Source organism: Achroia grisella, unplaced genomic scaffold, assembly GCF_030625045.1.
Source record: "Achroia grisella isolate CSIRO2021 unplaced genomic scaffold, CSIRO_AGI_Agris_v1 utg840, whole genome shotgun sequence".
Lineage (NCBI taxonomy): Eukaryota > Metazoa > Arthropoda > Insecta > Lepidoptera > Pyralidae > Achroia > Achroia grisella.
Window position 1 is genome coordinate 1,651,211 of NW_026713038.1, and position 27,795 is coordinate 1,679,005.

At 30.7% G+C, this 27,795-nt stretch overlaps 1 protein-coding gene across 3 annotated transcripts in view; it reads right to left on the minus strand.

Annotated features, from left to right (window-relative positions):
* Nucleotides 1-27,795, minus strand: part of LOC131852137 (uncharacterized) — a 44,770-nt gene that overhangs the window by 5,074 nt on the left and 11,901 nt on the right. For all 3 annotated transcript variants that reach the window (XM_059202777.1, XM_059202775.1, XM_059202776.1), the window contains exon 2: nt 3,213-3,450. In XM_059202777.1, the coding sequence (XP_059058760.1) occupies nt 3,213-3,389 (177 nt within the window). In that variant the 5' untranslated portion in view covers nt 3,390-3,450. The remainder of the gene's footprint in view (nt 1-3,212; nt 3,451-27,795) is intronic.

Below are 27,795 nucleotides of genomic sequence, written 5' to 3' on the forward strand. Positions count from 1 at the left end.
ATAGGCAGATAACTACGTAATGACATGTAACCAAAAGAAATGGACGTTGTAATGTACGATAATTGACGGCAGTTTTAATTACTTTTATTTATTGTGTTGGATAATGATAGAAGCATCTACGTATTTTGTAACACTTCACGCAATTTTATCACGTAAAGATTAAAGGAATTGGACGAATGCTGGACAGCATCTGTTTAATAAACAATAAAGCTATCATAATTGCCCTTAAGTATTAACATTACAGATATGATAATAGTAAACGATTGACTTGAATATCTTTTGTTACTTCCTGTATCAGATTGTGTGAAAACAGATATATATCTCCAAAATATATTTCACTAGTCCACTTTGTTTCTTATCGAAAAAGTTAAATTTTAAGTGTGTCCACACAACAAAATTACGATTCTTCAGTATTAGTTCTATCTCTATTAAGAGATGTTGCGTCTCTCCTCATCCAACCGCGATAGCAATACTTTCAATCAAAATTTTGCCGTAAATATTTATGTTCCGCTCTACTCGGATTACTCTATTATTACAGTAAGTATAAAGGCATTTGAAGACATGCAGCCTTAAAGATTTCTGTCAGTGAAGCTATAAAGGCTAGCTGCAGTTAAAAGCACCGTAACCGTACCAAAAATGTATCAATTGAAGAATCGATTAATGCACGTGGAAAAAATTGTTACTTCTAATCCTACAAAAACTAATTTGAAAAAGTTCCCATCAGAAATTAGCTATTTTATTCTTTTATTAGAACTAAATGCCACAACACATGCAAAACTGCTTGAGAAACGGTTACCTACTTATGGGATATACACTCAAGTCACGCGAAATTACATGAAGATAGCCTCCGCATACATGAATTCTCACAATAATACTCATTTATTGTTTAGGCATGTATAATTAAAACTTTTATCATATAAATTATGTTATTTACGAATTTTATTTTCATTCCATGCGGGGATATAACATTACTATGAAGATTTTATGTTCTAAAGCATAATTAGCCTTGATTATAATTATTCGATTAATGAAACGCTATTTAATTGTACATGCAACCAATAGATATCTACTTAAAGATTTCTGGTTGAAGGAATTATATTCTTGAAGACATATATAAGATAAATAGAATGCTGCTATACTAAATGTTTTTTAATCTTAATTTTATTTGTGAACTTATATTATAACTATTTATATATAAGTTTTCCACGGATATGTTATATATTTATAGTATGAAGTTGAGTCGGAAACAAGGTAAATAACAAAAACACCTATATTTTAATTTGGTTAGTGTATTAAGTAAGTTATTATTCGTATTTAATCAATTTTGTGGTTTTGGAGTTTTCGTAGAAATATTGTGTCTTGGCATTTTTGCATAGACACATACATATATATATATCTACTATATACGAGATATATATAAGAATAACAATAAAATTTGTCAAACATATATTATATATGTATATCTTCTATATAAATATGTGTATGTGTACAACCATATAAATAAATATGTAACTGTTAACTAGGTAGGTATTAACTTTGTATTTTGCTTAATACACTTAATTGTAGATTATACGATTACAGTTATTCATAAAACAATTTATAATACGTAATTACATTTACCACTCAATTTATTTTCTCAGTAAGTTCAGCGCAGTATAATAACTAATTAATTTTAGTTAGTTATTGCAGCGTTTGTTGCGCGTACGCCTCGCTGAATAATAAGGCCGGCTTTATATGTAGCCTTCACTGGTATGGCTCCGCAATTCATGTGCTATATTCTTTAGTTTTCCTTATACCAATCAATATATAATATTCCACAGATGTTGAATCCTACTAAAATATTATGAATGAGAATGTATGGGAGAATGAATGGATATTTATTACTTTTTCATGAAAATACTACTCGATGATTTTGTTTAAATTTTATACACATTTTATATGATCACTCTGATCATAATCTACATTATTAAATGGGATAATTTGTCTGTGATTATATTCTCCCGCGTGGACTTAACTTTATTATTCTAAAATAAAAGTAACCTAAGTTACTCCTTATTACATCAGCTACGTGCCAATAAAACTCCCGTCAAAATTGGTTCAGCCATTTCAGAGATTGGCCGATTGTTTGTTCCGGTAAATCTCTGACAGAGATAGAAAAATTTAAAAAAATGTTATTTTGGTGTATGTACCGTATTTATATTCAAATGCATGTAGTAAAAACCGGTCATTTCAATATTACTCCAATTTTATTTATAAGTATAGATTCATAATATTACAACCGCCAAGCATCTTGCTTTATAAGCTGTTTTTTTAGACAGTGAAATTACACGATAAGAGGCTTGAAACATAGACCATCTTTAAGCCACTAGTACCACATAGATAAAACAATATTACTTACTAGTACCTATAGTAGTAAAGTACGTTATTTGTCACTTAGTAATGGCCGTAATTTTATTGCGATTTCCATGCGAGTGAAATCGCAGGGCACGAATAGTCGTATAACATAGTATAGATACCATGGTCATCCTATATTATAATGTGAAAGCTTGAAAACATGTTTGAATATTTGTTAGTAGCTCGTTAACTTTGAATTTACTTTGCTACGTAAATAGAATACTTTATTGTTTTATGCTGTTGGTAAAACCGATACAGATTAGGGAGGATATATGTCAGCGGTGTTTACATGACCGGAGAGTTAGTAACAATTGTTTTTTTGGGTTTTTAGTTTTCTGGTATCACCGATATTCGAAGTCACTTTCTATAGAATTAAGTTGAGCCGAAACGCTCATATAATTTATAATATAAATAATTACAATTAAACTAAAAACAAACATTCAAATTATAAATTATTTTACTGTTGAATAGACCATTTATCGAGGCTTTATAACATCACGCTTCGATCAATAGGAGCTTAGCAACAATGAAAAATGTAGTAAAACAAAAATACCCCATTTTTGTTTTACGGCATTTTTCATTGTTTTTTGTCAGTTTTCATTCACATTTATTTCGTTTCTTTCTTACATGATGCAGGCGATGTTGCGCAAATAAACTAGTTTTATATATATAAAAACTCATGTCACAGTGTTTGTTAACAAACTTATCCGAAAAGTCTTACTGATACGTAGGTAGGTTTAAAATTGATTGTAGGCTATTTTTTAATCCTAAGTGGCAGAACAACGTTTGGCGGGTCAGCTAGTATTATATAAACGTACCTGTGCACTTGCAGCTGGCGCTATAATTTCTATGATTTCCGGTCTATCATCAGCAGGAGACGGCGCTGGGTCTGGTTGTGGTGCAGGATCAGGGTTCGGTTCTGGGTTCGGCGCAGGCGCAGCGTACACTGCCACCAGTGCTGCGCAAACCGCAACTAAGTACACTGAAGTCTTCATTCTGATTTTACGGATGTCCGGTGTCGTTCTAAAGTCTCCGTTTCAAGTATTGAGTTGTGACCTGAGAAAAAAATAACTATTAGTTGTTTATTCGGTGACGGTTACTTTTCTACTTAGAAGCCTGGAGTTTACAAAATTGACAGTATACGATATCAGTTTTTACCGCTTTGATACACCAGGAATAAAATATATAGTCTATATAATCAATGTACCATCGAGTATTTCTGCACTTCCCGAAGGTTGAGGTAGAGAATACCTATAGCATTAAGTTCCCCTTTTGTACCATAATTTAGTGGTCAATAAAGTTTTAAATAATAATATGTAATATTACAATTATCTGCGATAATAATAAAAAATATATGTAGTCTTATTAAGACACTCTTATATTTCTAGCGACGATAAATATCATGCAGTTCGACGGTTTGTTCTAATTGCTGTCTCCGGACGGTAAATACATACAATTTAACCACCGTTCAGTAAATTATGGGTGCTCAATGAGTGGTTTTACCGTCGACTATATTTAAAGAGACTATATTAAATATATATGATATATACAACTGCATGGCTAGTGTATCGTGACGGTAACATAAACTGATATCGTGTGGTACGACGGTAAATTCTAATAGGTTTTTATTATTTGTAAAAAAATGCAATCTAATAATATAATGACTTAGTTCAAACTAGATTTTAAATTATGTAACTTAATAATAGAAAAGAATTAGGTAGTGGCATTTTGAAAAATGATTCTATATTGTTTTCATTTTATAGTGCAGTATGCCGTGACTACCCATTTTGTTTGGTATCTACTAATAGGCTTCTGAGTAGAGAAAGTTACCCAAAATTGGATGTAATAATAAAGCAAATTATCAGTTCGGTAACGTACATAATGTAATTGTGTTGTATTTATTGTGGTATGTAAGTATAAGAGGATTGTGTTCATTTGTCTCCTATTTTAATATAAAGAGTTTCAGTTTTCTTTTTATTTATATTTATTTATAGTAGAAGTAGGTAGTTTCTCTTTTTAGTTATGTATTATTCTGCACCATAATCCGTATACGTGTATTATTTATCGATCGAAACCGTCCTGTAGATTTTGTGTGAAAGAGTGACAAACATCAATCAATCTCACAAACATCCGCGTTTATAATTTTAGTAGCATTTAAAAATAGACACGTTCACAAGTTATAAATAGTTTTTATTTAAATGGACACGCAAATACGTCTTATTTTTGAAAACTCTTATATGTATCCGTTACGAGATTTCGTTACGATTCTGAATTTTCAATAATGTTTAATTTAAATCGTTTCCGTTTATTTTGTCATTTTTCATTACTCGACTGTTAAAAGAAAACTTTTAAATTTAACTTAAACAAAACCATATAATATTTGTTGCGTATATTTTACGTTTTTTCTATGTCATGTCATGTTTATATTAATAGTTCATTACTCTACTGTTAAAGAAAGGCTCTAAATTGAACTTAAAGGTTTATAATATTTTTTACGTTTTTTCTGCTTCTTTGTCATTTTTATATCAAATGTTTATCAATATACTGTTAAAGAGAGATTCATAACTCAACTTAAAAGAAGGCTATAATATTTGTCGCGTATTTTTTTGCGTTTTGTCATTTCTGTTTATATGCATGTGTTTATGTTTGTGACAATTGTTTAGGGTAATGAGTTAGTTGTGTTGCCTAGTCACGTATGCAGTTAAGCAACAAAATACGAGGTGGGTAACTTAAGGTACATCAACTTGTACTTGCTTAAGTTTGTGTTACTTTCAAGTATTTTGTTTAAAACAGTATTGTGTTGTACTGTTTTATTTCTTAATTGAGAATTTATTAATTTTACGGCTAATGACGGTAAATTTAATAAAACCAAATACTTTATTTCTGTAAATATATTAAAGACACTTATGACCGAGGTTGTCATATAAATTGCCTATTTATATGACAACCTCGGTGGTCTAGCGATTTAGCATACTGCTTTTACTACCGATGGTCGCGGGTTCGATTTCTCACACGGTACAAACATTTGTATTCATAATTATAATTGTTTGTATCGGTCTGGGTGTTTTCTAAGTATATTTAACCAATTAAAATTTTGTCATTTCAGTCAACATACATTTTGTCATTATTAGTAAGTATATATTGTTTTTATAATATATATTTTTTTAATGATGTAAGATTATTATTTTACTTAAGTGAAGATTTTTTTTATATATTAACTTAGAATTTTATTACCATTGTGTTAATTTGCACGCCTACACGCTTTTAAAGTAATTAAAAGGTGGCAAAACGAATTATTGATTGACTAATTTGAATGTTACAATAACCTTTATTGCTAAACGTTAACAATTTAATAAAATAAGAAAATAATATAGACGTGCATATAATTTTTTTAAAAGGAGCTGCCTCAGCTGTTTTAGCTCTGTAGCGTAATTGCTGTATAATACTGATTTTTATGATTTCATTAAAGGTGCAGTCAGGACTAAAGTACTTTACTCATAACTCTACCTTTAATGCATAGAAAAATTCATTACATTAAATATATATATAGACATAGGAATAATCTTTATTCAAATAAACTCATTACAAGCACTTTTGAATAGTCATATTTTGCTTTTACCACTTATTCGGAATGCAGATTCATCACATGAAGTATGAGCAAGAAACTTGTGTGTTGCTCTTTTGAAGAGATGTTTTTTTTTAAATCACTATCACATTTATAGTATTAGTAAAAATTAGTAAGATTAAGTTTCTGGTTGTAGCTTAAGCGTATGTTGTATGAGAAAACATACAGTAGGTATCGGTTATGTTCTAATTTGAAAAAAATGGCCAATAAAAAATTTACTTGGCAAAGTACTATTTTAGTTCGAGTTGTAGAAATGGTTGTAACTATAAATTTATTAATATAATATATATATAATAAGAAACTATTATCAACTAATTACCTCAAAAACGATTTGCGTTTCATCGGGAGTCGTACAGAAACATAATTGATATTTATTAAATTGAATGGTATTATTGCATTATTATAAGAAAAATATAAGGTTAATATAGAAGTGAGAGGCGGTCAATAACTGTTGTTTTCCACTGTGACGCAATGTGGTCTATATATATAACTGTAGGCGTTTTGTAATATCTTGCCTCACGATATGTATAATTAATTAATCAACGGTGTATATTTATTCTGATCTAGAAATGCAGATCATATGTTTTGTATAACTGTAATGACAAACGACTTGATGGAAAGTAGCAATCGATGTCTATATGCAGGACTCCTACCACTTACATCACAGCGTCATATCATACGCCTAGTGTAATACTGGATTAACTAAAAAAATACAAACATTGTAAAATCTATTCTAAGGTGTTAAATTTAAAGTTTAATTTAAAAATATTCCCATAATAGTGTTCTAGGTGTGCGAAATTTCTATGCGTTTACATTATATATAATAAATAATATATATTAATTATAATGTAATAATTGCGGATGTCTATCTTTATGTTTGATACATTTTCAGTACTAACCGACAGCTTCATAATGGTACATTTTATCGCGAGGACGGAAATAGGCTATTAATAATTAAAAAAAACAAACGAAATCGCGGGGTAACAGCTAGTGTATTTATAAATACAATAAGGATACTAATGTCAATAGTTTATCCATCTATATTAAAATAATTAATCTTTAATTCTTATAATGACAGATTATACATCTACACTTATAGTCACAGTTTTAATTAATTAATGATAGTTAACATAGTTAAGACTTAAATCATGTTAGCTACATGGTTAGTCATAAGTTTACATTGTTTTCTAGCAGGTAAATAAAATTATTTAGCTACCTATAACAAAAAACAAAAAGGAATAAAGATCCAGCAATAATTCTCCTGGAATAAGGATCTACAAATTCTCCAAATTTTTTCCTTAGAAAATATACAAAGAAACGACATATACGACTATACATACATATAGGGTACATAATTTGAAAGTTACCAAATCGTATATAACAATGGGATTTGTGTGCTAGCAGATGGCTATGTCAAGATTCGTCCTTGCGTCTACAAAAGTATGAGATACCGTTATATTTCTAGTAGTGTAAGAGTTATCACGTACAATTTCGTAACATACACATTATAAGCAGGTGTAGAGAGTGCAATGACGTGCCCTCATATGAGTTGCAAGAACGTTTCAAGGTCTTTGAATGCGCTCTAATTTAATTTTTTATAACTGTACATTACATTTTCGTCTTTCACGATAATTGTTTTAACTTCATCCGGAAGTATTCCCCAGGGTAAGTGTCACCCTGAAGAATACTTTTAAATAATTAATTTATATATATAGAGACAAAACCGGAGTACGATAGATTCATCAACGTAAAAGTTAAATGCTGGATTTATAAACTAAACACGGTGGATAATTGACTACGTGTAGTTGCGCATTTATTAAACTTTACTAAATCTCGCAATGCAGTTGCAATAAGAATAATGAATAGACCACCAGTAAAACATTAAATTATCATATACTATACTATAATTTACTTCAATGGCCTGCAGATATTTCTTCTCTATTTGTAATAATATAAAACAAAGCTACTATTTTCATCTGTTTTTGTCCGCTTACTTATTCTAAACAACAGGAGGTCATATATCATATGTATTCATATATGACCTTCAATACATATTTACCCGATGCGAAGCGAACAAGGGACGAGTTTCTTGTCTAGTAATAAATATGCATACTTCCTGTAACATTTTTCTAATAGCACACCTCTTCCTTAGGTAGGTAACAGTACACATAATATAAAGAACAATAGTAATTTCAACTTTTTTTGTAATTATCTCAATTGTTTTCCTCGTTAAACGCCGTGAACAATTATTAAATGTAGTTGCTGTCATTTCTTCATTACGACTAATTAGTAGGTACTCTACTAAATGTGGTGTATTCTGTCACGTGTTAGCGTTTTTTTTGCGAGTGAATGAGAGGAAAACAGATTAATTACAATACTTTGTTGTATACTAATGGTAGTATACAACCATGGGACCATGGGGTCTACACACGACACTACATCGGAGAAGTTGTTAGGAGAGATCCAGATCTGTTCCTAAATTGCTACGACTTCAGCCCAGGATCGAACTCCTACCGACACCCTAAAACTAAAGTTGTATCTGTCACACGGAGTTAACCCTCAGCTGCTCAGTTCTTTTGCGGGTTTCGAATGCACTACACATCGTTCGCTGAAATTGTAAAGGCCAGTTGCGGCCGATATTTAGAATAGTTAGAAAAAAAAATTGTAATATTGCACATTATTTAGTATCAGTAGGTCATTTGTATTTTTTGATAATACTTATTTGAGTTGTGCGGTCTTTTTATCCATTTATCAGTAAGTTACAGACCTCCTAATGATCTGTCATTTATTGCAATATGCAGACACCTCGTGTCATCATCGTTAACAATAAATCTTCATTTTTATGACAAAATCGTTAATTTCATCAACAAAACCTTTTGACATTGAATATTTTTAAATTAACACCTATTGCATAGTTACAGGTATAAATAATATATTGGCAAACAAACTTTATTAGAAACGCAAATCACACATAGATTAGGGCTGTGGTTATATAAACCTCTATTTTTAGATATTCTTTCCACCATTGAAGATATAAATGATAGGCTTATGCTATATATATGAAGTCGTCGTTTATTTCTGAATTAAACTTTAAAATTACTATTCCCTTCAGACCCAAAGGCCAAGGATCTCGCCAATACTAGTAAGATATTATTGCCTTTTTATACCTACAGACAATTCCATTAGGTTAGTAACTATAAAGTTTTTGGGATGAGATACAGAAGGTAACCCGTATAATGAGGGTTAATTATTTAAATACACAGTAACCTACAAAATATCATAACAATCATACGACATTAAAGTACAATTATAGATATATGTATATAATAACCAGAAGGCCTTGCCGACAGTTCTCGTTTACGAAATTTCAGCGTGTCAATTATCTCATACACACATGCATATTGCAAGAACGGTATGACTTTATGTTTTAATGCAACGATGTTGCAACATATCGTGCAATGAACCATTTAGTACAAATATGTATGAATGATCCAATTGATTGACATTTCTATATCCTAATAGGCACATATTAATAAAATAAATACAGCAGAGTTCATAAACTTTCTAATCATAACACAATTATATAACGAAATGTTTTATGTTGGGTTTGAAGCAAGATTTAGGGATGGGATAGGAGTTTTAATTCAATACAACAATACAAATGTTAGATAATTGAGTCTAGTATAACAACCTAACTAACCTTTATGGACATCTCAGTAAATCAACAGTTCCTATTTTTATAAGTTTTATTTGCATCAGTTACACTGTAAATTCTAACTTCAAATGAGAATAACAGATAATAAATAATCAAAATATAATATTATTATACTAATAAAAGGAAGCTATTATTAGTATAATATTATATATTGATAGTAGGGTGAACTAACCAAAAACTTTTAAGAATATAGAATCAGTAAAGATTTACGTTCGGAACAATACGAATCCTGTTGAAATCCGTATATTTTCCATTTAGATAGATACTTATTACAAAGATTATTGTTGTGATATTACAGCAACATCCAGAATTTGATTAAGTATTTCCACATTGATCTATTTTATGTCGATTATCTGTATCGATAATTTTATATATTAAGCAAGTGAAGCGAAAATCCTTTACATTATCGTGTTAGCAATCATTAAGTGCGATTTTATGTGTTCCAATAGAATGGATGGGTTATTGCAAAAATGGAGATTGTATGTCCCAACGACTATTGTATATAACTAGACCAATTTGAGATAATACAACAAAATTACGTAGTTTTATAAAATTACATAGATCTAGAATTTGTATCGTTTTATAAAGGTAATATGGTAATATTACAGACTTACTTCGGGTTCAATACTCGAGCCTAAAACCGAGGTAGAATTAAAAAAAAAATCGCCAAAAAATCTCGCTTTTTATGCTGTCGTCTGGTTGAAAGATTGAGATAGGTAGCAAATCACCGGATATGAGGTATAATACCTATATATAGTCCTCCGACAACGCATGAATATACTATTCATGCGTTGTCGGAGCGGACATAGGACACGGGCGTCACATATTAACTTGAGATTACTGATGCTGTTTACATGGCGACTTTATCCCTGATGGCTTACTTTAGTTAAACGTCGTGCTAATCAAAGATAGTTAGACGGTGCAATTTAATAATAGATGTTAAGATATAAAAATTATAAATAAAGATAGAATAACGATCTTTATTTACTATCAGATGTGCAGTCAGCTTGTTTACTATTTCAAAGTTTTTTTGTTTACCTCTGTCAATAATGTCTCTGACTATTTTATATGGGATATCGTTATTTTAATATACGTATATAGAAAAATATTTACAAAGTATCATTTTAATGTACTTTGTCATGTTATGATGTTATGTTGTAAAGGTGCGTCCACATTGTTGTCGAAATAGAGATGTGACCGCGACCTCGTTACTTGTGTAATAATAATGACAATGCGTCCTAAGCATTGTGCCGTATTAAGATGATTATGGTTACTAATAACACCTCTATTGACTGATTCTATCGCGAGTTATGTACGTAGTTAATATAATGAGTGAGAACTAAATGAAATTATTTTTCTTTGTGAGGAGCGTATATATTTTTTATTATATTATATCTTTTAAATTACTCGACGGATTTTAATGCAGTTTTCAGCAATAGAAAGAGTGATCAAGAGAGAGAGAGTTATATATGTATAATACATGCGTATTATAGTATAAAACAAGCCGAGAAATTCAAAGATCCGTACGAAGACAGTACGAGTCGATAGTAGCAAACAAAATGAAGACTGTAATTATTAACTAAATAATGCTAAACGATTATAATATATGCAAAGATAAAAATTTAGTATATGTAAAGAAGATAAAGAAGATATGAGATAGAAAGAAGATATTATTTCTTCTGTTCATTTATATATTTGTTGCGTTTGTTTTATGAATTTACTGTACACTATGCTCCGTTCTCGTGGGAATTTTTTAAGTACTTTTTAAGTGAATATTCACGTAATTAAAAGGAATTTATATTCTAATTAAAAAATCCAAACGATAGCTATTAAAACTGCGTACCTATGCACTAATCGATCATTCATTCGAGTACCACTGAGCAAATAATCACTATGACATACAACCTATTTATTTTAATATAATTGCATTATTGACAAAAATACAAAAATAAAAATTTACGAATGATATAGCTAGTTTATCTAGGATTGTAGTTTTGAGTTTATTTTTTATATAGCACTACTAAACGTAACAAAGAAGTTTTTATATGTGATAATCCCCATTTAACTAGAGTTTAATTACTCTAAATGCCTCTATTGTATTATTATAGGACGGCCATTGTTGCTACGTTATATTTTCCGTATATAATCGTACGTAGTCGTAACGTCGATTGTTTTACAAATGCGTTGACTTTTACTAAATTATGATGTTACGTGAACTATATGAAAGAATGGGCGTAATGTAATATTAAATTAAGCTTCTATCTTCGTATTATCAAATATATATTACTTGTGCACTTTCATATCCAACACACCTAGAAACAACACACGCAAACTATTAAATGAGAAAATTTGAACATTCTAATTTTCATAATTTTTTGTTCCGTAAGAATCTTCTACAAAGTACCAGAAAATAATGAAGAAAAATCTAATGTAGTCGTTTTTTTCATTACATGAGAACGTCTTCCGGCATAACCAAGGGATTCATTTTAAATATATGCTTATCTATAATTAATTTACACACTTAACAGAATAGTATACAAAATATATATCAAAAATACGTCAGAATAATAAAATAATAATAAATGAAGAGCAGTATGCATAGTATTCTGTTATCCAAACTCTATAATTCCCATCCATACATAAGGATATCGATATTACCTGCCGACAATTCATTTCAGAAATCCGTCTAAGTAAATATCAGATAACAAAATGGAAGGAAGGGATATAAATTCTTAGCTATTATTGTTTCAACACATATAATTACTTCTAATTATTTGTGAATGTAAATTTATAATTATGTTATTTAATATCGTTTTATGCATATTAATGTATAATGTAATTAATGATTATGTACATGCTTATAATATCTTACGTTTGTTGAAGTCTAATATATATTACGGTCTAAAGATTTTACAACCAATCCTAGTATCATTTAGGTATTACTTATTGCTGGCATATTACTAATATATCATTCATACAAATGTTCGAGCGCGACACATAAATATAGCGTTGTAAAACTCATTTGTAATACACGATCGTTCAACATCTCTATGTGTCGTAAATTTGACAAATTACACAATAACTAACAATTCCACATTAATTTGACTCATTCATAGGCACATCACTTTTATACCATTCATATTATGAATCCATATATGAATGGTATATGGTATACTTAAAAAATATTCTAATGTTAAGGACATTAGAATATTTTTTAAGTGTCAGCTTTGTTAGAGGTGGTGAGATGTGCAAGTTTCAGAGATTTATTTTCGGGGGATACTCAACTTTCCTTTTGTTATAAAAATCAAAATAATAAATTATAAATATTATATAATTTGTGTAACGTGTACGATACAAGTGCTTGTATGGATGTAACCAAATCTTACAGCCATAGCCATTTTATAGCCGATTATTTCTGAAGGTTCTTAATATTCTGTGTAATATTGGAAAAGTTTCTTGTAAGTTATCTGTAAGCTTTATTTATAATAAATGGTATTTAAAAATATATGCATAAAATTGACGTACGTAAATGTAGTATGTTGTTGTACTCAATACAGTTGTTTAACAGTAAATAGTGTCAAAATGTCAATAGTTAGCTATACTATGGTGCAACACCCAGAGTATAATAAATATAATGGCGGTATAGTAAAACCTTCCGCATTGCATGTTTATATATATTTTAAAGTTACAAGATAGTAATGAACGTAATTATGTAGGAAAAATATAATAACTCAGGTCAGCTTCTGACCTGCGCAAACTGATCAAAGTGGAGCCGAACTGTAGTTTTTTTTTTAATTTCTATGTAATTTTTACTTTTATACAAATTAAAAGTACATAGCAGGCCCATTGTACCCTACAACTAGTATCTATATCACTTTACCAGGGAGCAAATTACCTTAGCCGCGCTATCTGAAGGATCGGAGATGTAGGTGAATGATTACATTTTACTTCATGTCAGTCAAATGTACATTTATTTCTATCGCATACATTAATTTATTATTTTACATTTAATACTAGATGTTACCCTAGTATTTGTCTGCTCCTTTTATATTAAAGGAGCTCATATGTCTGACTTTATGGCAGTCTTTCTCATCAAATTTTATCAAAATCTGTTCAGCCAACTTTACCGTTTACAATATTAATATGGATGTATGGATTTCTTTTTTTTTTATTTATGTGCTTTTTAAATGTACCTTTTGTGTGAAAAAACAAGTCCACGTCATGAAATTGGTAGTACACGAGGAATTCTAGCGAGGGGTGAGTTAGTTGCATAGTTTGAGGCACGGCGAGGTACTGCCAAAAGCGAGGTGTGCCGTGTGCGGCGCGACGGTGTACGGTAAGACACGGCAGCTACCAGCTCCTCGCAGTCAAAACGACCACGTACGATATCGTGAAGTAGACACATATCTAACACTTTACGTCTATCTTTTAGTGTGAGAAGACCATGCCGATGGCAGTCCTCATTATAAGAGGTAGAGGACAAACGAAGCCGATAATTGAGATGATTTACAAATATCCTCTGTAGAAAGGTATTTAAAAGCGCTCGACATAACCAAAGGCCCGGGCAGTGATGGCATACCACCCATATTTTTTGGTATTCATGGATTTCAAAGCATTAGTATATTTTTGTTAATACCTAGTATGTACCTAATATTTTATAATTGTATCAGTATGAATAATAATAGGTTACTTGAAATATATGAAATATTCATTTTAAAATGGAAGGAAATATTAATAGTATCGTTTATTAAATAACGCAATTTGAGTATAGGTATAAATGTATAGCAATTAACCAATTTTATTAGCATTTGTAACGAGTGGTACAGAATATTTGCAATTAGACAGCTATTTCCAAATATCCTTTGTTGGAGTATTATATATTTTTAATTGGAAGCAATATTTTTCATATAACGATAACCTATCCAGTATTGCATGTTGCTTTAAATTATAGGGTTACGTACCATGAATAAACACATACTTTAGATTTGCATATAAATACTGAGGAAAGTCGTCTTTGTCTGTACCTAAATCTCACCTATTTCAGCCAAAAAAATTGCTTTCTAAATGTGATACCCATACTGCTATTCATGTTTATATAGAAAGTTTGTCGGTTTGTTTATTATTATATTACTATTTTTAATTAATACTTTCTTTTAATGTAAATATATTAGATATATTTACAGATATTTCGTATAAAGAAGGAGGTAATCAATCAAGATTACAATCTTCTTATGATTGTGGTACTGAGTTGTTGCCAGTGTACCTTTTAACCAGTCCAATTATTTTGAGTGTAATTTTTGTCGTAAGGTCAGTTACTACATATGGTTAAAATGCCACCTCTCAGTGTTATAGAATTGAAACTGCTACATTTATATTGGACTATTCTACATTTATATTCCGACGCCCCAACCTTCACCTCCCTAGGGGTGTGCCCCCTAGGGAGGCGAAGGTTGGGGCCTCGGAACGAATACCTTCGCCCTGGCATCGACTCCTGAAGGTCTGCGGAAGACCAGCGTCAGTCACTAAACATACATGGAATACAATGACTGACAACTGACGTTGACATCTGTCAACTTTATAAGTGTCAAAGATTATAATGTCAGTACGTTGACATTTTAACATCTTTGGAAGAATAACGTAATAGCTCGTTTCGCGGGACAACGCTAAGTATGGTCGGGAGAGGGAGTGGTTTTGCACAACACCCTTTCACTTAGTAACCCACTTGATCTGAGTCACAGGTTGAGGTAAAACCCAAAAAGGTGGTCGCCCTTCGTATCAAAGTAGGTTGTATTATTTTAACCTTTAATCTGTAACTGTCAAAGTTTATGAACGGATTTTTATTTTTATTTTTAACGACTTCAAATGCACACGGCATTTTATTAAATTGTACTGTTTGTATATCTTTTACATACTATGTACATTGTTTTTACTAATTCTGAATTAATATCAGTGTTTGTTTTTAACGCAGTAGCTTTACGTCAGTATTTGTTCCAAAAGAATGTACATTGTTACAATAACAGTTTACAGGAAATTCGACGACATGAGTGTATAATACAGAAATCAATTCGAGAAAATTGAACTCATAACAATATACCTTTTTACCTACGGAAAGTCCATAAATAACGTGTATAAAATCTTTCGTTTCTTAATACGTTTTAATAACAAGTAATTATCGTTAGGCCAATATATATATTAGATGTATTGAACTTTCTAAAACGAGCATAAGCAGGAAGACGAGAGTGGATCGTCGTCAATATATCTTAACACCGAGTTATATAATAGCGTGCGAGTGCGACGGAGATAGGGATAGAAGGAGAGAGGGACACGAATCTGTTACAGTACAGTATGATTACGTATTGTGACACAGTTTTATGTATATGGACATTTCTGATTAAAACTAGAACTGCACAGAACAACGGTCTGTTATAAGTTTAACAACAATGAAGCTCGTAATTTTATTAATTATGATTCACTCTCTTTTAAATGTTGTCACGACTAAATTGTTCTTCATTCACTTAGATATAGTTTATTAAAATCGAGACGAAAGAATAGGAATATTATAATAAGGAAGGTACTAAGTAACTATAAAATATATATGTAGTTACATATACTTGATTTTTTATATATACAATCCAACTAGTACCTGTATTTATATATATATATGTTTCTTAATTATCTTTACTTCTGATCTCTTCCGGTCTGGGGTGAAATAATTATCAAAATTTATATGAAAATACTATAATATCATGAGATAGCTATATAATAGATATCATTCAGTTAAATATTGTATACAGAAACTATTTCGTTGGCTGGCATTGTTAGTACGTGAAGCACAGTTTTCAGTCAATTTTTCCACAAAAATGAATCGCTCTGACGGCTTATAGTTGCATCAAAGTTGACCAAACGACCCCGGATGTACAGTTCAGTAGGAGTGAACGGCGCGGCAAGGACATTGGTAAAAGTAACACTAGTTCGCATTGGGCGTGGTGCGGTCACACTTGTCAAAAGCTTACATTGAAAGCACTAAAGCTCGGTTGGGAAAAATAAATTGATTATGTAATATTATGTCACTGTATGAAAAATTTGAAATTGTAAGAGGACCAATGGTTTTACAGAGATAGCTTTTGTTAAATGTCGTTAGCGTAGATGACCTATTTATTTGGTAAGCTATGTATCGGTTGTGGGGTGAGATTAGGCAGTGAAATTATAGGATAAGAGGCCTGACATCTCTGTGTTTCGGAATAGCAAGACATGAGTGATTTCCTTTATCATATCGACGACAAGTATATACTTTATCGACCTACATAGTGGTAACTTACCACTATGTAGGTCGATAATGTATAAATAACTATTCTGTAATTCATAATTTTGTAAATAAACCACATATCTGATAGTAAACAGACCGTAGCTGCTAAGCGCCTATAAGAACAGGGTTACTACTTGCGAATTAACTCAAGAATTCTTAATACATTTGTATTAAAGAGCAATTACAAGGTATGGAGCCATAACAATGCATAATAACAGGAATGGGAGCGTTTGAGGGCAACCACAAGCGTTTCTAGTATAGTACTATAAATATTAAGTCTATAATAGTGTAAAATTAATGAATACTGGTCAATAATAAATATTATATTTTCTGTCACTGGAATATTCTAGAGAATGAACACTGCTTATCCTAAAGGACAGGATTTTTTCCTATTGAGGGAGCAGGGTTTCACCTTATATGTAAATGATAAAATATATATGTATATATATATATATATATAGTACCATTAATAAATAATTAATCGTTATTTTTATTCTGTTTAGTTAGCAAGAAAATATACTTTACGTATCTATATTTACAATACTAATTTAGAATTAGTGACTTTAAGACGGAAAATATGTTTTGAGCTACAAGTAATTGTTGCAAATGAATTATTATTGTTGTTTATATATTGTAACATTATACGCAATTACGAATTGATTGACTGTAACAAAACTCGTTGTATGAAGCACATAGTGCGTAACGCTATAACGCGTCTGTTAATTGACATCTATGTTTATAAACATAGCATACAGATATGCTGTATGTAACTGTAGATACATTTATAACAATAAATATACCTTTAGGTTTTTTCAGGTTTGTACCCGCGACACTTGATATGCCCAAATTTTATTAGGTATATTTGAATAGAATACAGTAGGGGGCGAATCTACCGCTTCTACTAAGCAATGTTTCCATCACCAGAAAGACAGTTGGATTTTTTTTTAGGAATTAAATACATTAGGTTGGTTATTTTTATTACTACATAACCTTAATTATTTCCTATTATAAGAAAGGGAGTATGAAAGAGAAAAATATATTACGCCGACCACAAATAAATGGGATAAGGAAGAAGCAGATGATGATTATTTTCTATTATTATTATAAAGATTTTCGAAGATACAGAATTCATACAAATAAATAAAAAAATATAACGTCACTATTGTGGCGAAATAGAAGCGGGGTAATGGTTTTTGTAATTAAGTCTACATACTGCCAAATTACCAATTAGCAGTAAGACAAAGTGCTGTCTTTAAAGTAGGTTGTAAACTGCAGTCACCTTTTCATATAATTAGCCAACTCACAGTGCTTGCGTGGTCCTTTCACATTACTACGTCTGGAAGGAAGATTTTAGCAGAAATCAAGGTATATGATTATCACCTAATTTTATTATAAAGTAAGGGAAGGAAGTGATGGATATATTTTAATAACAGATGCAGTATATTTCTTCCTTCCTATCCTGTAAGATATAAATACAGAAAGAATAACTTATGTATAGTAACATAGCTCATTAAAGTAAATTAAATCATATCCAGCAAATTAAAGACAAAATTGCAATCGACAAGATGTACGCGGCTCTTGAATTATGATTGAATAACTGAAATTAATTGTCTATATATGTATAGGTATGATAACTTGTACAGATATAGACTATTCTGTTAATTAAAATTAATAATAATAATTTTAGGACAGTTCACACAGCGCCCTCTAGACCCAAGTTAAGCCAGCTAAAGCTTGTTTCATAGGTACTAGACAACTGATACAAATACTATATATATTTTTGTCATAAATACATACATAGAAAACACCTAGACCGATACAAATAATACATACAAATAATAATATACTCATGAATACAAATGTTTGTACCGTGCGAGGAATCGAATCCGTGACAATCGGAAGTAAGGCGGTGTGCTAAACCACTAGACCACCGAGGCTGTCAATTAGGTTATTTATAAGTATTAGTATTGTCTGTCATTACGTTCGCTGTCTGGCGCTTTGTCATTGTCCGATAAAAACTCGATAAAAACGGTCATTACCTCTTTTATTTGTCAAGTGCAGCGTTACGCAACCATCGCTATCCACCTTTCTGCAATCGATATAAATCGATTTGAAATTGTAATGACAATCGATAAGTAAGAATGAATTTAACTTTTAATCGAATTATAAATATTTTTTAAATAGCCTGTACTGATATAAACTGCTGATATTAATGAATATAATAATAATAATAACCCTGGAAATATAACACAGCGCCATCTTCAGTAAACGGAGCTTGTGTTATGGGTAGGTACTACAAGTTATATAAATACTTAGATATATTATTTTTTGTAAATACATATAAAACACCCAGACCGATACAAACAATCATGCTTATGAATACAAATGTTTGCACCGTGTGAGGAATCGAACTAGCGACCATCGGAAGTAAAGCGGTGTGCTAAATCGTTAGACCACCTGATGGTAGGTGATTACTGCAGCCCATGAGCACTCGCAACACTAGAGGAATTACAAGTGTGTTACCAACCTTTTAAGAAGAAATAAACTTTATTCTTGATGGTTTAAATATTAATGTGAATCAATATAAAATATTAGATTGATCCTTTCTGGTATATATTATTGTACATAGATGACTGTTACCGTTTACCAATAGGTGGATTATCAACTTGTCTGCCTTTCCAACTACATAAAAAACCAGTACATATATGTACTGGTTTTTTATGTAGTTGGAATGTACAGGAAATTTCCTACACATATATGTGTAGGAAATTTCCTGTCCTGTGGAAACTTATCCTTTCCCATACACAGCAATATGGTGCGTTTAAATGTTTACACAGAAATCTCACAGTGTTGGTGCAACTAGAATCATTGTTGATATGTCGAATAAAAAGCAGCCTACTTGCACATAATTAATTATCTGCGCATTGGCGAGTAATGTTCTCATCGTGTTACATTGAAACAATAGGGGTGTTCACTGCAACTGCAATCTGCCCAGTGTAAATAAAGTACGCGTAGTTTTTATTTATCGATATAACTTACAAGTTCTACTAATCTTAATATTATAAATAAGATTTTAATTAGAAAAAATATATTTATTTGTTTGCTAGCTGGGCACAGCTAGTAAATACTACGGTGTTACCCGTGTTAAATTTCAATAAAAAATATAGTTTTAGTTTAGTAGTTTTAGCGTGAAACAGTAACAAACATCCATTACAAATTTTCGCGTTTATAATATTATCAAGATTGTTTTGCACACACTATTATATATACGGCGGACCCTTCATTCACGTATTCATCAGGCGAGAGTTGACCACTCCATACGTCTCGCTGGTTTGGAGTGCCATCTACACTCGCCCCCTATCGTCCTATGAAGCTGTAAAGGCCAGTTGCAGCCAACAGTATTAGAGTAGTCCGAAAAAAAACTTTCATTCTCTACCAGTCAACCGTCGCGTTAATTAGAGATAAAATGTGTAGTGGGAGAAGACGACAATAAAAGTTATATTAAATAATTTTGTTACTTACGGTCTAAATATAAGTCATGATGTTATAGAATGATTTTTAACAAACTCCCAATGCGAGGTAAGCTTGTTTTTATATTTATTTATTTCGTTGTTTATCTTTTATTTTGTCTACTTGGTTATCTTTTAAGTTTTAGCAAACAGTATACACATTAATAATATAGAAAGTTTATTCATTATAAAACCCTAAATGTAATTAAGAATCTTTAAATAAAAAAATCATTGAAATTTCGTGCACTCATACTAAAGACATCAACGAACTCGACGATATGTAAAAAAATGCGTAGCGCTTGTAGCTAAGTGCTACGGGCTGCGGGCAATTTTGTAATTATTATATATCTTATTTACAATTAAATATAAAACACGGATGGATGCCCAGACAAGACTGCAAAGGAAGTTAGTTAAGCTGTAATCAGTGACTAAGTCAATATTATTAGACCGTGACATTCTATATTAAATGTACAGAAAAGGATTTCTCAGATAACTTGCAATGGAATGAACTTCTGCAGTATTTATATGTAAAAGAGAATAAATAGACGTTTATTTACTGATTAATAAACGATAGTTTAATGAACTACTATTGACTGCTTGCCTCTGAGGTCTAGCAGTTTAGTACATCTCATTACTTTCCGCCGGTCACGGGTTCGATTCCTCGTAAGATGCAAGCATATGTATTTATGACTATGATTATTTATATTATATCTGGGTGTTTTCTGTGCATTTTATGTATGTATAAGAATTGTATTTAAAAAAATGAAGTGTAGTAAAGTATATTATATTAGTCGTCTAGAAGCCATAACACAAGCTCAGTATGGTTTGAGACTAGACGGCCGTGTGTAGATTGTTCAGGGTTATTATTGTAAAGTAAATTTTTTGGATTACAACAAATACTAAGTATAATCATTACAGGAAAAATAATTTCTATGTATTGTATTGATAAAAATCTGTCTATTAATACTAACAACCTTTTGTAATTAGTTATTAATGTTAATTAAAATTAAAATGATATTAATAGGTATTGTATATGTAATTAAGTATTGTATATAAAATCTATAAAATATTTAATAATATTAGGGTTATTAGTCAAGTAATTATTGAATGAATATTACTCGGTAAATTTAATTAACAAACGATTTAATTTTATTAACATATCTAGAGATTATTATTCAATAAATTAAAATAAAGTATTTAGACTGTGAACATTGAAATTGAAAGAAGTTTTATTCAAATATACTTAATATAAGCACTTTTGAATAGTCATATATTTTTTATTCTATTCTTTTTACACTAATTTAAAATGCAGCCTTATCACAGGATGAAGAATGAAATTTGCGTGTTGCTTTTTTAAATTGATTTTAATTCTACTGACTGATTCAAATAATAATTAAACAGTGACAATCATTAGCGCCGTGAAATCTACCTTATTACTGTTAAATATAACGAAGAAAAATCTAGACTTATTATTTTTTTTAATTTACATTCAAAATATAAGGTTAACTATGAATATATTCAGGTCAGCAGTTTTATTATTAGCAAAAAACACTATGACGAATTAAATCGATTATGACAATAGTTATCGTTGAAAAGCGCGAAAGGATTTTACTATCGATCATTAAGTATGTCGAGTGCTCGGGTATCTGTATCGAGGTCGTGACCTTCACCCGAACTATTGCAATATGCAAAAATATTGACGCTAAAATTATCTGAGTGAAATTTTTTTTTGATCTATTTAAATTGATTAATAATTTATTTAGATTTCGTAACCTAGCAAGCACATAAAAACAATCTCTATATATTTCAAAAGAAAAGTCGCCTCCGCAGTTGTCTATTTATTCGTGATAGTCTATAAAACTAGCGGGTAGGTAATTGTTAATAATGTAGAATTATTAACTCATTGATAGCAACGTAGCATGTCCTCTAGAACTCCATGCGATTCCCCCTGAAAACCATCTACATAATTTCCTGGTGATTCTGCGACGATGGCCTAACTGACCTGATATCCTCCACTGCTGACCCCATAGCGAAAACCGTTAGTGCAGGCGAGAGCGACATTACATTGTCATTCTTATAAATGTATAAGACTACAGAACTAAGCTAAACAAGTCTGTATTTGGTCACACATTGTGACCACAAATGGTTTCGATATTTAGATTTTGGGAAAAGCGATGATCAAAAGAGATTTTTAGATATGATCATCCTAAAATACTTGTATGTCAAAAGCCATTAATTTATCAAACATTGCAGTTAAATGTTAAGTAATTTAATCACACATAGAACCGGTTAGTGCATGAACGGAAATTTGCGTAATTTGCGAAATAATACCGGTCGGAATATAATTAGCCGACCGCATGTTATAATTTGTACGACATTGCGAGAGATATGCGAGGCGAAAGTAATATATTATGTGTTATCTAAACACGGTATCGATCAATATATACAATCAATCACACACTAGTACAAATAAGTACACACATAATAGGTAATCATTACATACATCATATAAAAGAAGTAATATCTGAAAATAACTATATAAAGATTTTACACCTTACTAAATTATGACGTCTGAATATGGCACACAATAGTTATTTCAAATAAATGCGTACATATATAAATAAAAAAGTAACTGATATTAAAATTATTATTGGGGATGAGAGTCTACATAAATTAAGGTAAAAAAATTTTCGTTTGTTTGTCTTTGTGTTTGTCCTTATTTAACTCGTAAACAGTTTATTTAGGAGCAATTTTCATTAATGTATTGTAGGTTTATGAACTAAAAAGTTATATGTACATAGAATCGTAGGTCTAACTAGTCACAAGTACATGGAAATACCTTGCCATTCTTAAGGACCTTATAACCTTATAATTTCACTGCTCTTCAAGCTTTTTCAAGCTTCTTACAGCAGAAATAGTTAAGACATACCTACATACTCTATGATAGTGATTCCCAAATCCCAAATAATCCAGATGAACTCCCAATGGTTGACCGGAGTTTCTACGGGGGTCTACGTAGAGTAAAAGTGAATGAGGGTTCACAAAGAAGCAATAGTTTGAGAACATCTGATGCATACTCTATGACAATGACCGACTAACTTCATAGAAACATACGTCTTATGTATTGAAGCGATTAGGATATCCTGTTAGATCACGGCGACCGTAAACAGACATTCTAGGGTGTCACAATCAAGTTTCGTCATATCACGTAACATTTTGACGCGTTTTTGTATACATACGAATGTCTGCTCTATCGCATTGTTATAAAGACTATTATGGTTTGACATATAAATATGTTACTTGCTTATTATGATATTGAAGTATTATGTTTCGCTCAAGAAATTGTTTTAATAAATTGTATGGTTATTTCGTAATTTAGCACTTGAACTAAATGAATGGCGCTGTTAGTGTGAATTTAATTTTTAAATGACTAATCTTGACTATTTATCTGAGAACTAGCTTGAGAGGTAAAAGGCATTTTTTTAAATCAAGACACAAATAATAATTCCTTTTTAAAAAAAAATGTCTTCCTTTGAAACGCCACGTTTTAATATCAAACGGCGTTAATTTAAACACGTCAAATTAATATTTGTGTTGTATGTTATATTTTTTATTGTATAAAAACGCTTTTATCTGGAAAGACGTCTATAGAGATAAACTTAAAAAGTAAATATATATAATATATATATATATATATTTATTTATTTTTTAAGTTTATCTCTATATATGCATATAAAATTAGACCTAAATCGTTAGATACATTAAATAAATAAAAGTTCTTGAAATTCCGAAGTTTTTGACGGAAATTCGAGATATCCTTTTTTGTAAATCTATATTCAAAATGAAACATTTCTAGCCTCCATTTTTATACTAACACATCGTAGTTCATTCAAGTTATCAGGATAAATCTCTTTACGCATATACATTATCATAAATTAATGAATGAATACATTCGCTAATCGTTCGCCTCGATCGCTCCGTGTTGCTAAAGATTATGTAGTTTTTCGTAACAAGTGACGTAGGTATAATACGTAAGGAGTCCGCTTGTGTGCGTTTCCCCTTTCGCTCTCGATGGCATGCCGCGCCATTGGCGGCCTCCTTCCGTCAGCGAAAGTGGGCGACGTGGAGCGCCCAATAAAACCTTGGACGCTCCTCTGGTTTTAAAAAACATTATAATTTTGAAACTAAGTAAAAAAGATAATGAAGATGCCGAAAAAAATGCTAGTCTGTATTTTTAACCGCCAAAAATTTTCGGCACATAAAATGTAAATATATAATTTGGGGCAAAGGAAATACACCCATAAAGTTATAATATATTAAGTACTTTTTATTACAAAGAATATGTATTTTGAAGGAGACCGTGCTTGTGTGTGATTGATTTTTTGCTATCGGCGCGCGACGGCCTCCTTCCGCCAGCGAAAGTGGCGCGACGTGCAGCACCTGTCAAAACCTTGGGCTGTCCGCAGTATTTATCCATTTTTAAGTTTTAGAACTAGTTTATAGAATGAAGTAGATTTGTCTTTATTTTATGTCAACAAAAATATTTTACTCAATTTATTAAAACAAAAAAATTTATTTAGGTTAAAGGAAACGTATTTGTAAAGCTATAACAGATTTACGTAAATGAATTAATGTATTATTATGATTAAACTATTAAAGGCGATTCTACTTAATTGGATTTTTAACAAATTTTTATATCATAATCATTTAAGAAAATAATGACAACTCCTATTTCAAATCTAACAACTTCCAATCTACAAAACACCATTATTTGGATCACATTTGTTGGTATTTACTAAAGAAATAAAAATTATAAAGTAATATCCAGTAAATTAAAAAACTCTTCTAATGACATATAATGGAAAAAAAATAGTTGAGGCATAAAAATACGAACCCACAGTCTTAATAACTGTCAACGAACCGTCTTATGAATCGTGATTAACTCTTCCTCAACTCTTAATCATTATAATATATTTAAATCATCAATCTCTACACGAACTAGTTTCTAGAATTATATTTAAATATTCCATTGCAACCTTGGGACCGCAATTATTATCCTGAAATTATGTTTTACCGGTTATTAAACTCTGTTTTTATGTCAATAGCATACTTATATTAATTATATAATAATAATAATAACCCAATGACAATTCACACACCGCCACCTAGGTCCAAGCTAAGCAGAGGTTGTGTCATAGATATAAATACATATTTTCACTGTTTTTGTAAATGCATACAGAGATATCACCCAGACTAATAGAAACAATCATAGTCAAGAATATAAAAGTTTATATTGTGCAGGGAATCAAACTTGCGACGATCGAAAGTAAAGCGATCCGTTAAACTCTTAGATCAACGAGGCATTAAAAGATACATAGATAGCAACAATTGTTCTAATTAAAAATAATTGTGTGCCGTTTTTTCCTTTTCATTTGTGATCGGCTAAAAGTCTCTTCAGTTGACAGTACAATAAATAAAAAAGTACAATAAAAAGTATATAGAAATTAGCTTTTTGTCACCATCATTTAGTAACTGACGTTAGAATGAAATTTTATTCTAACATAATTATTTTCTCACAGATTCCATTAACAGCAAGCATTGTAATTTACAAAACATTAATTCTTCCGTTTGTTTCTAGTAAATATTAAATAACTAGCTGGCTCACAGCTCAGCTAGCAGATAACAAACTTATCTGCGACACATTTACTAGACATTTATCATTATATTTTGCCCAATTAACATAATTTCTTTTTAAATTATAGTCTATATGTGCTACATTACTGTTAAGTTTCATCAAAATCCGTTCAGTAGTAACAAACTTCCATCTATTCTTACTGACAAACTTTCGTGTTTATAATATTAGTAAAAAGTTAATAATAAATGTCATCTTCTTCACATTAATGTCATCGTAGATAGCGGGTGGTCTGAGGTATTATTAATAGTCGAGGTCCTGAACATAACACCTGATATGCCCATATGAAATTCAACGTGAAACAATAAGAACTAACCGCAGTTTCTCAGATTTATTAGGTGTTTGTATTAATAATTTCCAATAAGAAATACAAATTAATACGCATTTTTTTGGCACTGCCATGATTCAAATTCACAGCCTTTGGTTAAAAATCAGGGTAGCAATAAGCCAATAAACTATGACTCTCTCAAGGCTAACATCGATATTTTTCTTAACTCTGACTTAATTATGACTGTTATATTGATAAATTATATTAACACATATTAATATGAAGTTATTTAATATTAGTACTTATTATAATGCAAAGTAGTTTCAAATTTGTATGATTTCCTGCTGTTGCCATTGTATTTAATATTAATTTATACATAATTTGTATTACGGGTGAATGCAATAGTTTTTTGCGCAGTACAAGATATCATGAACATTCTATATATAGAATTTATTATAAATAGTTTTTCACGCTTATTTTATAATGTATAAACGATATTGAACTTAATATAAATCGAGGTAAGATGTATAAAAGCATGACAGTGCAATTGCAAGTGAATGTGAATACGGTTTCGTGTTTTATTATCATTAATATTTGGTTAAAAGCAGGCGAGGACATGGATTTAAGTGCAAGGTTTAAAACGAAGCCTACTTTAAGTAAACGCACAATTAATTTTGATTCTTACACCTCTTGATAAAAGATATAAATTGTACAATCAAGATAATTGTTATGTAGAGTGGTATGGTATCGGAATATATTGTAGTAAATTTTCCATAGGAAATTAATTTCACGTCCAATGAATTACCCATTTAAATTGCCTATATTACCTTCAAAATAACAGATATTCTGTTGACATTAAATAACGATTAATTGGGCAACAGAAATTCGGATGTAGCAACAACAACAATAGGGGTTTAAATCTAAAGCTGTTGCTAATAATTCTTATTTGAAACCGATGGCAATTTACAGGTTTGTGATTATAGAGAAAATAAATAACTCCAGCAATATGTCCGCCTTTTACACATATAAGTTTTATTAGATTTGTTGTTTTGAGGTTTGATGTTATGGAGAATCATCATTCATCACTGCCTTGCCTTTATCTCCTTATTAGGGGTCGACGCTGTATATTATCCTCTTCCGCTGATCTATATTGGTCGTCAGATCTGAGTATACTCTCCTTTTATTCTTTCACACAATCCATCCATCATTTTTTAGGGCGTCCTCTGCCTTTTCATCCATCCACTTTCATATAACTCAGTTTTATTGCATTATTTGTTTTATAAAAT